At 33.3% G+C, this 12575-nt stretch overlaps 1 protein-coding gene and 1 long non-coding RNA gene across 3 annotated transcripts; both read left to right on the forward strand.

The window, feature by feature from the left end:
* The first annotated feature begins 955 nt into the window (after positions 1-955).
* On the forward strand, positions 956-10052 carry LOC111889048 (beta-galactosidase 17). Of its 2 annotated transcripts, none has more exons than XM_023885177.3 (19): positions 956-1213; positions 1304-1414; positions 1858-2053; positions 2191-2279; positions 2459-2539; positions 2627-2721; positions 2878-2948; positions 3015-3105; positions 3186-3303; positions 3969-4061; positions 4170-4218; positions 4310-4497; positions 4577-4648; positions 4791-4940; positions 5028-5078; positions 5177-5345; positions 5426-5562; positions 5648-5713; positions 9734-10052. In XM_023885177.3, the coding sequence occupies exons 1-19, from the start codon at positions 1061-1063 to the stop codon at positions 9836-9838; spliced, it is 2085 nt and encodes a 694-aa protein (XP_023740945.1). In that variant the 5' UTR covers positions 956-1060; the 3' UTR covers positions 9839-10052. The 2 variants fall into 2 exon arrangements, with proteins under 2 accessions (XP_023740945.1, XP_023740947.1); XM_023885179.3 differs by having other exon boundaries at positions 1307-1414.
* On the forward strand, positions 5720-8658 carry LOC128133300 (uncharacterized). The gene is made up of 2 exons (XR_008231730.1): positions 5720-6310; positions 6430-8658. It is a non-coding gene; the product is annotated as an uncharacterized LOC128133300 (long non-coding RNA).
* Positions 10053-12575: the final 2523 nt, after the last annotated feature.

Below are 12575 nucleotides of genomic sequence, written 5' to 3' on the forward strand. Positions count from 1 at the left end.
GATTTGGGTTTTTATATAAACACGGATTTTTATCTAAATGAAAAATAAATTTTTTTATCGAGATTTCTGGGATGCTACAATTACAAAGAGGATCTAATTACACAAAAAAACACCAACATTACATAAGAATTAGTTTCATGCATTCAGACATCAAACTCAAAATAAGATAACCATTACATTAAACCTACAACCAAAACAACACTTCCATACATTATTGAAACAAAAGACATTAACCCTACAATCACCTCAACCCTTCTTTAGGTAGCAAATTACAAAAATCGAACTGACAAAATGGATGAACTTATACATTCTTGCTTGCATGCTAGCTTCTTGAAGGGATTGTTGGAGTTTATTCATTGACTTCAGTAACCCAAGTATCACTTCCACTGATCTAGGGCACATGGGTTCATCGTACCACCCAATCCAACTATACCTGCTCCCATTCGAACACATGACCAAAACCACATTCCATGGTTACGATTCGACCAAGATGTGACGATGACAAGATCGCTGCTTCCACAAGGGCAAATCATTATTCTTCGACTTTGATTTCTTGAGCTTCACCTGGATCACATGAGTTTTCAGTTTCACATACCTAATTGAGAAAAGAGGTGATCAATTAAATAAATAATAAGTGTAACCCCTAGATGAAATGACGAAAATGGCCTCATGTGCGAGGCACATGGGGCATTATAACGGCACAAGTAAACGAACATCCATCGTAAGGGCTGTTTACGTGCAATGTTTGTTCCAAATGGACTATCAATGAAAAAAAAAAAGTTTCATAAGGACTATATTAGAGAAAAATAGAAAAGAATTAAGACTTGAAATTTTGTCTATTATGAAAAACAATAATTGTGTTACGAGTATTCAAAGACCAAGGGACCAAACTATCATTTAAGTGATAGGTTAGGGACATATGTATAAATATTCTACTTTCTTGGTTCTCTGTTGACTGACTTAGCTTAAGAGAGTCCACTGGTCGGAAAACTTGAAAGCCTAGTGAAGGTGAAAGACAATAAACGCCGATAGCGACGGCGACGACATCTAGTTAACGGCAATGGCGAAAGGGCGAAGCTTGAAGTCGACGAAGATTATCGTTCTTCTCCTATGTCTCGTTGCTTTCTCTACTGTTTTCGCTCCTCTACCTTCCCCTCTCTCGAATTCGCTCAAACCCCACAATCATCATCATCATCATCATCATCATCATCAAGTGAGTTATCCAAATCTAGTAAAACGTCTTCTAATTTTCATGTTTTGCTAGTGATCATTTTGATTTGCTAACTGCTGATTATAAAATCAGCAGGTTGTTAATGCTCGAAAGTTTGAAATTGCTGATGATATGTTCTGGAAAGATGGAGAGCCTTTTAGAATCATCGGCGGGGACTTGCATTATTTCCGTACTCTACCTGAGGTATAGTCTCGTATTTGTCCCATTGAAGTTCGCGTTGAATCACACTACTACTATCTGTTCAATAGATATTTCGATCATCTGGGTACTCCATAACCAATTGAACCCTGAATGCTAGTACAAATACTCATTTTATCCCAAAGTTACATGTCTATCACTACATTCTTCCATTGATATGTCCCAAAAGAAAACTAGATACATCACCGTTTTACAACTCAAATTTGCCATTACTTTTTTATAGCTGTTGTTTTAGCACCGTATAACTGTACCTGATATTAGAGGATACATTTGGAAGCACTAACTATCATCTGGATATACAGCTATATATAACACACACATGTAATCATCAATCATGGTCATTTTAGAACCTCCTCTTCTGCATTTGGATGAATGGACTTTTCTATAGATATTTACATGATCTGACTTCTGTCATTCTTTGGGTGCAGTATTGGGAAGATAGGCTAACAAGAGCAAAGGCTTTGGGCTTGAATGCAATTCAAACTTATGTTCCATGGAATCTGCATGAACCAAAAGAGGGTCAACTAGATTTCAATGCTATTGCAGATATAGTTTCTTTTCTTGAGCTGTGTCAGAAGTTAGATTTGCTGGTCATGCTAAGGGCTGGACCTTACATATGTGCAGGTCAAAACAGTAACTGAATCTGAATGTTTTAATTCCCTCTTTTAGTATCGATCAAGATTTCCTTTCAAACTGTGGGTATCAATTAATTTGCTATTTCTTGATAAACACTCTCCATTGAAGACCACTTTTTGTTGCAGAATGGGATCTTGGTGGTTTCCCTGCTTGGTTACTTACTAAAAAACCACCCATCAGACTGAGATCATCAGATCCAACATACCTCGCATTGGTAAATCTTCTTTTCTATTTTGATCCTTGTTTTCATTTTATGTAACATGAGTCACATTTGAGATATTACATGATAAATTATCTATAAAAAAACAAACTTTTCTCAGTTCCTACACTTACACAGTTACACTTACATCTCATATCTCTGTGTCATTTGTGAATTTATATGAGTTGTTGCAGGTTGATAAGTGGTGGGGGGTATTACTTCCTAAAATTGCTCCTCTTCTTTACCACAAAGGAGGACCTATAATTATGGTTCAGGTGGGTAATACTGAATTTCTATAAGCTCACAGATTGTTATAAGATATGTTGCATTGTGAGTTTATCATGTGTAGATTGTGATTGCAGATTGAGAATGAATTTGGTTCCTATGGAGTTGACAAAGACTATCTGCATCATCTGGTCAACTTAGCAAGATCACATCTTGGGGATGACCTAATATTGTAAGTTTGATGTAATATGGTAACAAATGCCCTTTTCTTTCTTAGCATCAAACTTTATTCATCACTTGACATTTATTATACACTTTGAGGGGTAGGAAGATATTTTGATTTTTGAGTTTAAAAAGTAATACCACCCTTTTTTCTTGATTTTTACAGATATACTACAGATGGAGGCACTAGAGATACTCTCATTAAAGGAACAATAAATGGAGATGCTGTCTTTTCAGGTATGATAACATTTATCATGTTTTATCAATTCTGTTGGCATCTAATATTGGAAAGATTAATTGTAGCTGTTGATTTTTCAACTGGAGAGGATCCTTGGCCTATATTTAATTTGCAAAAGGAGTTTAATACACCAGGAAAATCACCACCTCTTTCTGCGTAGGTATCTTACTTTAATACCTATGGAATAATATCCTTGAATTACTTCATTTTATGATGCTGATAAGATGATATTTCAGTGAATTTTACACGGGTTGGCTTACACATTGGGGAGAGAATATTGCTAAAACTGATGCAACTTCTACAGCATCTGCCCTTGAAAAAATTTTGTCCAGGAATGGCTCTGCTGTGCTTTATGTATGATTGTATGCTATAAGAAGTATTTACATAGTGTTTGGTATCCAGTAATTGAAGATGGAATGGAATGGGGCATTCCGATGGAATAAAAAAATCATGCTTGTTTACCACATAGGAATAGAATGGAGCATTCCTTAAATAATGTGATTCCTTTTTCTGGGCTGATTTTCATTCCATGGGGGAGGAGTGTTTTAATTTTTTTTTTCATTCCTTGATGGAATGGAATGATAGATTATAATTGCAGATAGCTTTTATTTATATAATCTTTAATGAAAATAAAAAAATAACTAAAAGTATTATATTTTATGATGTCATGGTATTTTTATTTAGTTAATTATTTTTATTGATGTAAACATTTTTCAAAGTGACGAAATAATTTTTTTTAGTATTTGAAATACATATAGTCTATTTCAAACAATCTGAAATATGTTTATATGTAATGTATTTAACATTATATCTTTACATGTTATTTATCAATTCAATTTCAATTAGTTTTTTTAATGTAAATAAAGATAACAACATAACATGTTTGAATGACTCATTCCATTTCTTCAAGCCAAACAAACATGATAATGGAATGTCTCATTCCATTACTTTGTTCATTCCATTCCTTTATCATTCCATTCCAATATACCAAACAAACCCTCTAACAATCAAACTTACAGATGGCTCATGGTGGAACCAACTTTGGATTTTATAATGGTGCAAATGGTGCTCAGGAATCCGAGTACCTTGCTGATCTTACATCCTATGATTATGTGAGACACCTCATCATTTACTTATAACATTTTTTTATAAAAACTATTGACAAATATACAAATTTACAAATTCACCCTCTTTCAAATGGAAACCGTCTTTTCTTCTAGGATGCTCCTATTAGTGAGTCTGGTGATGTGGATGGGGCAAAATTTAAAGGTAATATTGTGGTCATTCTTATTAGATCAATGACACTAATAATAATAATAATATTAATAATAGTAGAAATGATTTTTTTTTATTTTTTCAGCATTGCGGAGAGTTATAGCTAAGTATAGTGCAGCTTCTCTCCCTCCAGTTCCCAAGAATAATGAGAAGACAGGATATGGTCGAATTCAGTTAGAAAAATCATCATCTTTATTTGATATACTGGACACTAATGTGCACATTAAAGCTATTGAAGCTGAGAATCCAATTTCAATGGAGGCTGCAGGCCAGGTATTTATGAAATTGTGATCATCTTAAAGAATAATTTTCTGATTTTAAAAAAAATTCAACATCAATGTCTCATTTTCAGATGTTTGGATTCTTATTATATACCTCTGAATACATAGCAAATGGAAAGGGGAGTACTTTGTCCATACCAAAGGTAAAGATAAAGTGCACATCACGTAACATGAAATGCACATTCCTTAATGCCATTGAAGTTCTTGTTATTTACAAAAATGCCACTGTTTGTTTTTCAATCATTGATGTTTATACAGTGTTGTGTTTCTCATTCTTAATTTCAGGTGCATGATAGAGCCCAAGTGTATGTTACATGTCTTTCTAAAAACAAGAAAGAGAGACCACAATATGTTGCAACAATCAATCGATGGTCAAATAAGCCTGTTAATCTTCCCAATACTGGGTGTGCTTCCACTAGTAAATTGTTAATTCTGGTAAATCAGTTCACTTCACATACTACTAATTATTATTTTATTTTTTTTCAATAATATGTTAACGCCTTTTGTCTGTTGATGTTCTAGGTTGAAAACATGGGTCGTTTGAATTACGGACAACTCTTGTTTGATAGCAAGGTAAAAGATTAAAAAAAAAAAAAACCCAACATAGACCAATTTTGAGACATTTATACCCTTTGGTTTCTTAAACTAATGTATACCATTGTCTTTTCTAGGGCATACTATCCCCTGTTTACTTAGATGGGAAACCTCTGCTCAAGTGGAAAATGCTCCCAATTCCTCTTAGCAATCTAAACGAACCCAAAAAAATAAATCCCGTTTTTGACAAGCCATATTCCACTTTCATTAGAGCTTCTACTCGCAAAACCCTAAAAAGCAGCTTGCGTATGTTCAACTTGTAACCCACCCTAAGCCCAAAGTTACAGACTAGCCCAATAACAAGACTCTATGTTGTTGTTTTGCAGGAGTGGATTTAAATGAACCGGATTTTTATACTGGTGATTTTGTTGTTGACAAAGTAACAGACACATATATGTCATTTAATGGGTGGGGTAAAGGGGTAGCATTTGTCAATGACTTCAATATCGGAAGATTCTGGCCGGTAAAATTATATTAATTCTTTACTGGAATCTGTAATGTTGTAGCTGACCTAACAAATTTTTATCGTTTTTTTGGGTCTTTTTCAGTCTTTCGGGCCCCAGTGTAACCTCTATGTTCCTGCTCCAGTTCTTCGACGTGGGAAGAACGTCTTGGTATGAGTCTCTCTCTCTCTCTCTCTCTCTCTCTCTCTCTCTTTCTCTCTCTCTCTCTCTCTCTCTCTCTATATATATATATATATATATATATATATATATATATATATATATATATATATATATAATGTTGGTAATCTGTAGGGAAAATTATGTGGGTAAGGCTGGAGAATTATTCTTTAGTTTGATCCCACATAGGAAGGAACATTAAACTTTATTGGGTTTATATAACCACCTTTATATGAAATGCTATGATGGCTTGCCGACTTTGCCTTCCAGATTTTTTTACTTATTGTACTAGGAGTTGGTTACTGATTTTTGAGTATAAATACAACCTTTCCTGTTGTATTTTATACCATATGGAAGTTAGAAACCTCATGTGAATTCTCTCCCATTACGAGCTCTCCTCCCACAGTTTGAATTCCCTCGTTTCCTTTGTATTTTCTGCTGCAAAAGCCATTTTTCCTCAAGGTATTTACTCCTTGTTTTCAGTGATATGTTGATCCCATAGTTGCTTGAAGTGAACGATTGTTTGCGTCATATCCTGGGGTTTTACGACTTGTAGGACCGATAGCTGACAATGACATGGAACTGACGGTACAGATCATTATCATCATCATTTTTAGAGCAATCCTCTATATTAATTAACTAATTGATTAGAGGCTAAAATTAGTTAATGGTAGAGCGCGTCCCTGATACTTACGTCGTTGTGCCAGGGCCGTGAGGGCATGGATAGTTTAATGTGCTCATCAACGTCTGATCCTGAGATGTGGATCATACAAAGCTTATTAGCATGGTGTACTCCTGTTCGAAACCGGGGTTTGAAACCAAACTTCTCCTCAGGAGGATAGATGGGGAGATTCATGTCATATCCAACTTTCGATTCACTTGTGGGATCCGGGCAAAACCTTCTCCCATTTCAAGTAGCGTAACACCCAATTAACTACTTGTAACACATGGCCTATTTGAAATAGTCTTTAATTAAACCTTTAAAAATATTTCAGAGATTTAGTTTGTGAAAAACGGTCCTAAAATTTAAATCAAATTATTTTCAGAGTTTAAATGTGGATAACGATCCCAAACATAAATATCCAAACATTTAGGGTTTAAGAAAAACATTTCATGCGAGAGTGTCACAGTAGATATCAAAACAAAGGTTTAAGAAGTCATTACAAACCAAGGGTCTTCTAAATGTTCAAGCTTGTAAATCTTCTAAGCTCCTGATAATATCCACTAACCTGCAAATTTATCAAAGTAGTAGGTTTGGCTATGGGGAGCCTAATGAGTACAATCCCGGGTTAGACATTATATTGATAACGTATGAATGAACACTTCGGTTCATACACTAATGTACAAACCTGTACCTTCTTAAAACAACATAATGAATAGTTAGCTTGGGGTAAAATATGACATAAGTCAAAGTACATTGTCATAAATGTCAAATCTCATATAAACTTCACAAACAGATAAACAATACAAGTTGATTGTGCCTTAATTAGGCAATTCTCAACAATCAAAACCCACACAAAATCATATAGATAGATAGATACTCGCATGAGTTCAAAACACTCGGATTCGATAATCCGATGAAAACCATTATACAAAACTTTGTTTTTTTTCCAAAAAGATTTGTTTTAAGGAAGAAACAACTCGAATAGATAATGCAATGCATGCAACTATCCCAACCCATGTCAATCTCGATAAATCCAACCTCACAATGCAATCTCACAACGCTAAATGGCGGTGGACACTTAAGGGGTCTTCCCTCAAGTTATTAGAAAATGTGGGTCTCCCTTCTTCTGTGTCTACACTCTGCATAAGTGACTCTTCCACCATCAATATAGGAACTAGGTAGCCATGATCCCTAGCTCCAAATAAGGGGTAGCAAGCCCACATATACAGGTATGCATCCACAAATAGGATGTCAAAACACTTTCAAAATAGATATTTGCTTTTGTTATCAAATCACTTCAAAAAATCTTGTTTCATGAATGCAAACAAGTATATGCACATATAATCAAGTAGCAATCAAGTATATGTTAGATAATTTTCAAATCACAAGATCAGTAATAAGGGATGTATGCTTCCAAAACTTAAGATAAAGATCAAAAGGGTAGTCATACCCGTAATACCAAAAATAAGGTAAATCCCCCTTCAATAAATTCACATTATCAAAAGCATGTCCTTAGTTCGATAAAGGACATCCTCGACACATAAACATGGGCGAGGTTAGTTGATGCCAAGGTGGGTCACTTGACCCAACTAAATTTAAAAATTTTACAATAAGTTATATACAAAAAAATATTTAGGACCTACCTTAAATATTTTGAAGCATCTACCTTAATGTCTTTAGCAAAACAAATGAAGGAAAAAAGAGGTATAAACTATATAGACAATAGAAGGCATATCATATTTTGTGGCATTAAGGAGTCACACGTCGACTCCATTAATGAAAGTGGTGAGGTGCTTGAGCTTCCATTATAAATTGATATTTCCTCTTTCACACCTCCGCACCATAAGCTTGTTGGAGGCATGGTTTAGACCGACTTATTCGAATTATAAGTTGGCTTTAGTAAAAAAAAGTTATGAAGGACCGATTTGGGCTGGGTCCTTTCACCACCAATTTTTATAAATGTTGAATCGGTTATTTTTCTGGTTGTACTAGCCTAGTCGATTTTCTCTTGAACCAACCCGGTTGAACTCAATCAAGGAACACATAATATACATATAACATTCAAACAATTTATATGTATGCACATATTATCATAAAATAGGAAAACACAAAAAAAATATCCATATATTAGGGACAAGTGTTTCAAGGTAAATGTATTCACCTTGGTCCAATGCTTAGCAATACTAAAATCTTCTTTACTTGAACAACACCTCTTCAAACTTATGTTTCCAAGTTAACACCTAATACCTTTTGTGTTAATCATACAATATTGTGTAAAAGACACTTTTGTGAAACAACTGATTTCGTATTGATTTAGTATAATACCTTTTGTGTTAATCCCCTCGCAAAGTGGAGACTTAGTTTGAACTACCATGAGAAATATAGGTTTGAAACCTCAATATAATCATTTAGGTGCTGTTTGTTTTTTTGAAGCAAAATTCATGAAGTCTGCAGACCACCTCTGCAAGCCTCTGCAGCAGAGAGATGGACCAAACGACTGCAGACTGTAATAAGAAGCGTGTTTGTTTTTTAACATCTGCATGTTGCTGCAGATAATAAAAAAGTAAAATAAACTGATTTTATATACCGAAAATAGTTTTTTAATACCAAAAATTTAATAATGTATGACATTTCAGCAAGATTTTATGATATTTCAACAAGAAATTATCATTATTCAATATAAAAAAAAATGAAAAAATAATTCAACAAGAATAAAAAAAAACGAAAAAAAGCGAAACAAGAATTCAACAACATGTAATCAAGATTCATCAAGATTTCAGCAAGAAAAAAAGAAGAGGTTGAAAGAGGTAATACAAGTGCTGGCCCAAATTAACACGCGTAGAAGTTTTTTACTCCGAAGACTTCTAAAAAACAAACAACTGCAAGATGAAAAGTGTTGAGCGTGTGCTGTGGCGCGCAACAATAAGAGGTATGAATAGGTTTTTTATAAAAAACAAACAACACCTTAGTGATGGAAACCTCAGTTGGATTTAATATACCTATCTATCAATTATGTGAATGTCGAGAATGAGATCGAGTTTACACTCTAAACAAAGTTTTGGAGGCATCTTAGCAACAGATATCTAAAACTTTGCCTACATGATCTAGAGGTGGTCCCGCCTCATACAAAGAAATAATTTCTCTTCTAAAGGGCATGAAACAAGATTCAAGTGTGTGGCCATATTTGAGATCACAATGACAGTGGTCATATCAGTGGTCATATTGGCATCTTAATTTAGACAGTCGACTTCTACTCCTTTCTTTACAATCATTTTCCCGGATCCCATAATAAAATATTATAAATCAAATAAAAATTCTTTTTCGACATAATTGTCCTCTTTATATAGGTTATACTCGAGCTCGAAAGTCCAGAGCGTGAGCTCGTGGTCAATTCAGTGAATCAGTCAGACTTCACTTGCGGTTCGAAACATACGAGGGTACGTCAGCTGTAAAGGTATGAATATGATCACCCTTTTTTGTGAATTACGTGACACTTCAATTCATACTACTTGTGACATTTTCTGATCAAACTAAAATAATTTAGTTGGAACTATCCAAAATATGTCTTTAAGTGTTATTGTTGTAAAGATAGATATTATTTCTTTATACAACTATTGTATTCAAGTTAACATTTGGGTCGTTATTGGAGGCCATGATTTCTATTTATGTCATGGAAACATGTCAGCATGTGTTACCAATTATACTGGATTATAAAATGTTTAGCATGTGTTGTCAATTATACTGGATTATAAAATCATAAAATATTTGACCAAATAATGACAATTATTTGATAATTACACTCCTTTTAGCCTTAGGGTTTGTTATTTTTCTTTATTTTTTAATAGGAATAATTTGGAGTTTGGTGTCAAATAAATTTAAATCGGGTTGTTTTTCTATTTTTTTAATATTATTTTTGTTAATTGTTGTTGAGTAATTAATGTCGACTATAATTACAAGTATTGTATTTCTGTAACAATAATATTTTAAGCTAACAAAAAACAGATGAAGAAGTTGTATTTATGTATGTAAATACACAGGTGACTTCCGATCCATTCAATCCATGTTCTAGTTAAAACATTTAATTTTATATTTATATATATTAAAAGATAAAATATAAACCTAATCTATTCATGAAAAATGAACATGTTTAAACTGCCACATCTATTTTACATTAACATCCTCGCATCATAACCTTATGTCACATATGCATATTGTCATGTGATCTTTATGAGTTTTGCACTTCTCCCATGTATTTAAGTTATGTTTTGAACTTTTCTCTATATGCATATACTCCAATTTGATTTTAGATCTCGAAGAGCACATTCTGATTATGAATACTTGATATTTCAAGATCAAGGGTGTTTGTTTTAATGGATAGTATTTAATTTAATCTGATTTATAATCAAAATTGATTTTGGTTTTCAAAATATAGACCAAAATAGTTAAAAACTAAACTCACATTTGATTTGAACCAACTAAATTATAATTTAATTGTGATTTGAACCAACTAAATTATAATTTAATTGTATAGGCTTTCATAATTCAAACACATTTTAAAAAGTATATACATGTTATCCTATCATCTATCACTTTAGTCGACCATAATAAAAGAAATAAAATAAAATTCCTTTTGTATTACTCAAATTCGGATGGCCTTTTAAAATAAAAGTTGCGATAAATTGCAGGGCCAAGTTTTAAAGACAATATAAACTAAGGAACAATCTCTTCACTAGTCATTGAAGACTTTAGTAATACAATACAAAAAGAAATCATTTGATTCAAAGTTTCAAACCATTGAGACTATCTTATTAAAAAAATATCTCTGAGGCTATATACAATAGAAAGTCTTGATTTTAATTCAAATCAAAGTATAATATAAAGACCAGAATGAAATGTTCAATCACTTACAATTCTTCAAACTCAACTTGTCATTTCAAATTTATTCCTATTTTAATTTCCAACTTAAAGTGAATAAAGACTGAGTTCATTAAGCTTCAACTGTATTTAAAATTTAAATCGTACGATAAAAGGACGAGCTGTTTATGAAATGTCACTCGTTTGACATTTGAGTGGTTAGTGACGTGAGCAATAAATGTGATGTTTCATTGGTTTACACCATCTAATAAGCATGACCAACGCTGTGTTCCATTAATGGGTCCCAACAACAAGAAATACTCTACGACGTCGTTTGTCCACCGACAACGACTCTTTCCATGTGATGATATTGACTTTGTAAACTTGAATGCTTCATTTTTCTTTTTATTAGAATAATTACAACGAGTTGAGAAACTATTAATGTAATTCGTATATGCATGAGAATTTCTATAACACGTCGCATTTGAAAATTTTTGTATAAAAATGCTCATAATAATAGTTATGCTTTGAAAGAAAAACTATGTATAACAATTATTGCATTTATTTTTTATTTATACTTTTTTTTAAGAACAACTAACTCACATACACATTAATTCTACTCCAAATTTATACATTTTGTCAACCACAAGCCTGGATGAACAAATTTCCAATACACTTAGATATCATTGGGCTACAAACTCTTTGATTACATTCATTTATTTACTTTTTTTAATAAATATTAGTGGCATACCCCACTCGATGGCCGGACTCCAACGTTTCAATTCGAAATAAAAGGACTGAAGTCGCACTCCAAACTTGGCGCCAAAGCATCTTCCATTAAGATAACAACAATAGGCATAATCTATCACAACGTACAATGGATAGTGTTATGCTCACTTCCTAATAAGAGCACCATAGACAAGTCTAGCAAAACTGCACCATACCAACAACCTTTAAAGCCAAATAGCAGATATTGTCTCCCCACAACAACAATACAAATACCACCTTCATGGAAGACTTCAATAAGATGAATACAATCTCTCAACTACTCACTCTTTGTACTCTTGTTCAAGTTCTCACATCCTAACTTAGGTGTCATAGTGTAATTTCGGGATAATCTAGGATTATGGTGGACCCTATCACTCAATTTATGATTGTATGTAAATAGATACTCAAGCTTAACTGGGAAAGACCCCATATTAAGCTACTTTTCGAACTTGGTTGCATTATTGATACCATTTGTAGGACCTCGAGTAAAACCACCTTCCCAATGATCCCAAAATGGGCACAACTTATGGAAACATAAAATTAGAAGGAGTTCACAGATCACCTGAA

Source organism: Lactuca sativa, chromosome 4 (assembly GCF_002870075.4).
Source record: "Lactuca sativa cultivar Salinas chromosome 4, Lsat_Salinas_v11, whole genome shotgun sequence".
NCBI classification, from domain to species: Eukaryota; Viridiplantae; Streptophyta; class Magnoliopsida; order Asterales; family Asteraceae; genus Lactuca; species Lactuca sativa.

Bases quoted from the DNA above. Each gene is read 5' to 3' on its own strand.
- LOC111889048 (XM_023885177.3), top strand. From the start codon at position 1,061: ATGGCGAAAGGGCGAAGCTTGAAGTCGACGAAGATTATCGTTCTTCTC. The intron at 4,941-5,027 runs GTAAATCAGTTC...TTGATGTTCTAG, and splicing joins CTAGTAAATTGTTAATTCTG to GTTGAAAACATGGGTCGTTT. The intron at 5,079-5,176 runs GTAAAAGATTAA...TGTCTTTTCTAG, and splicing joins AACTCTTGTTTGATAGCAAG to GGCATACTATCCCCTGTTTA.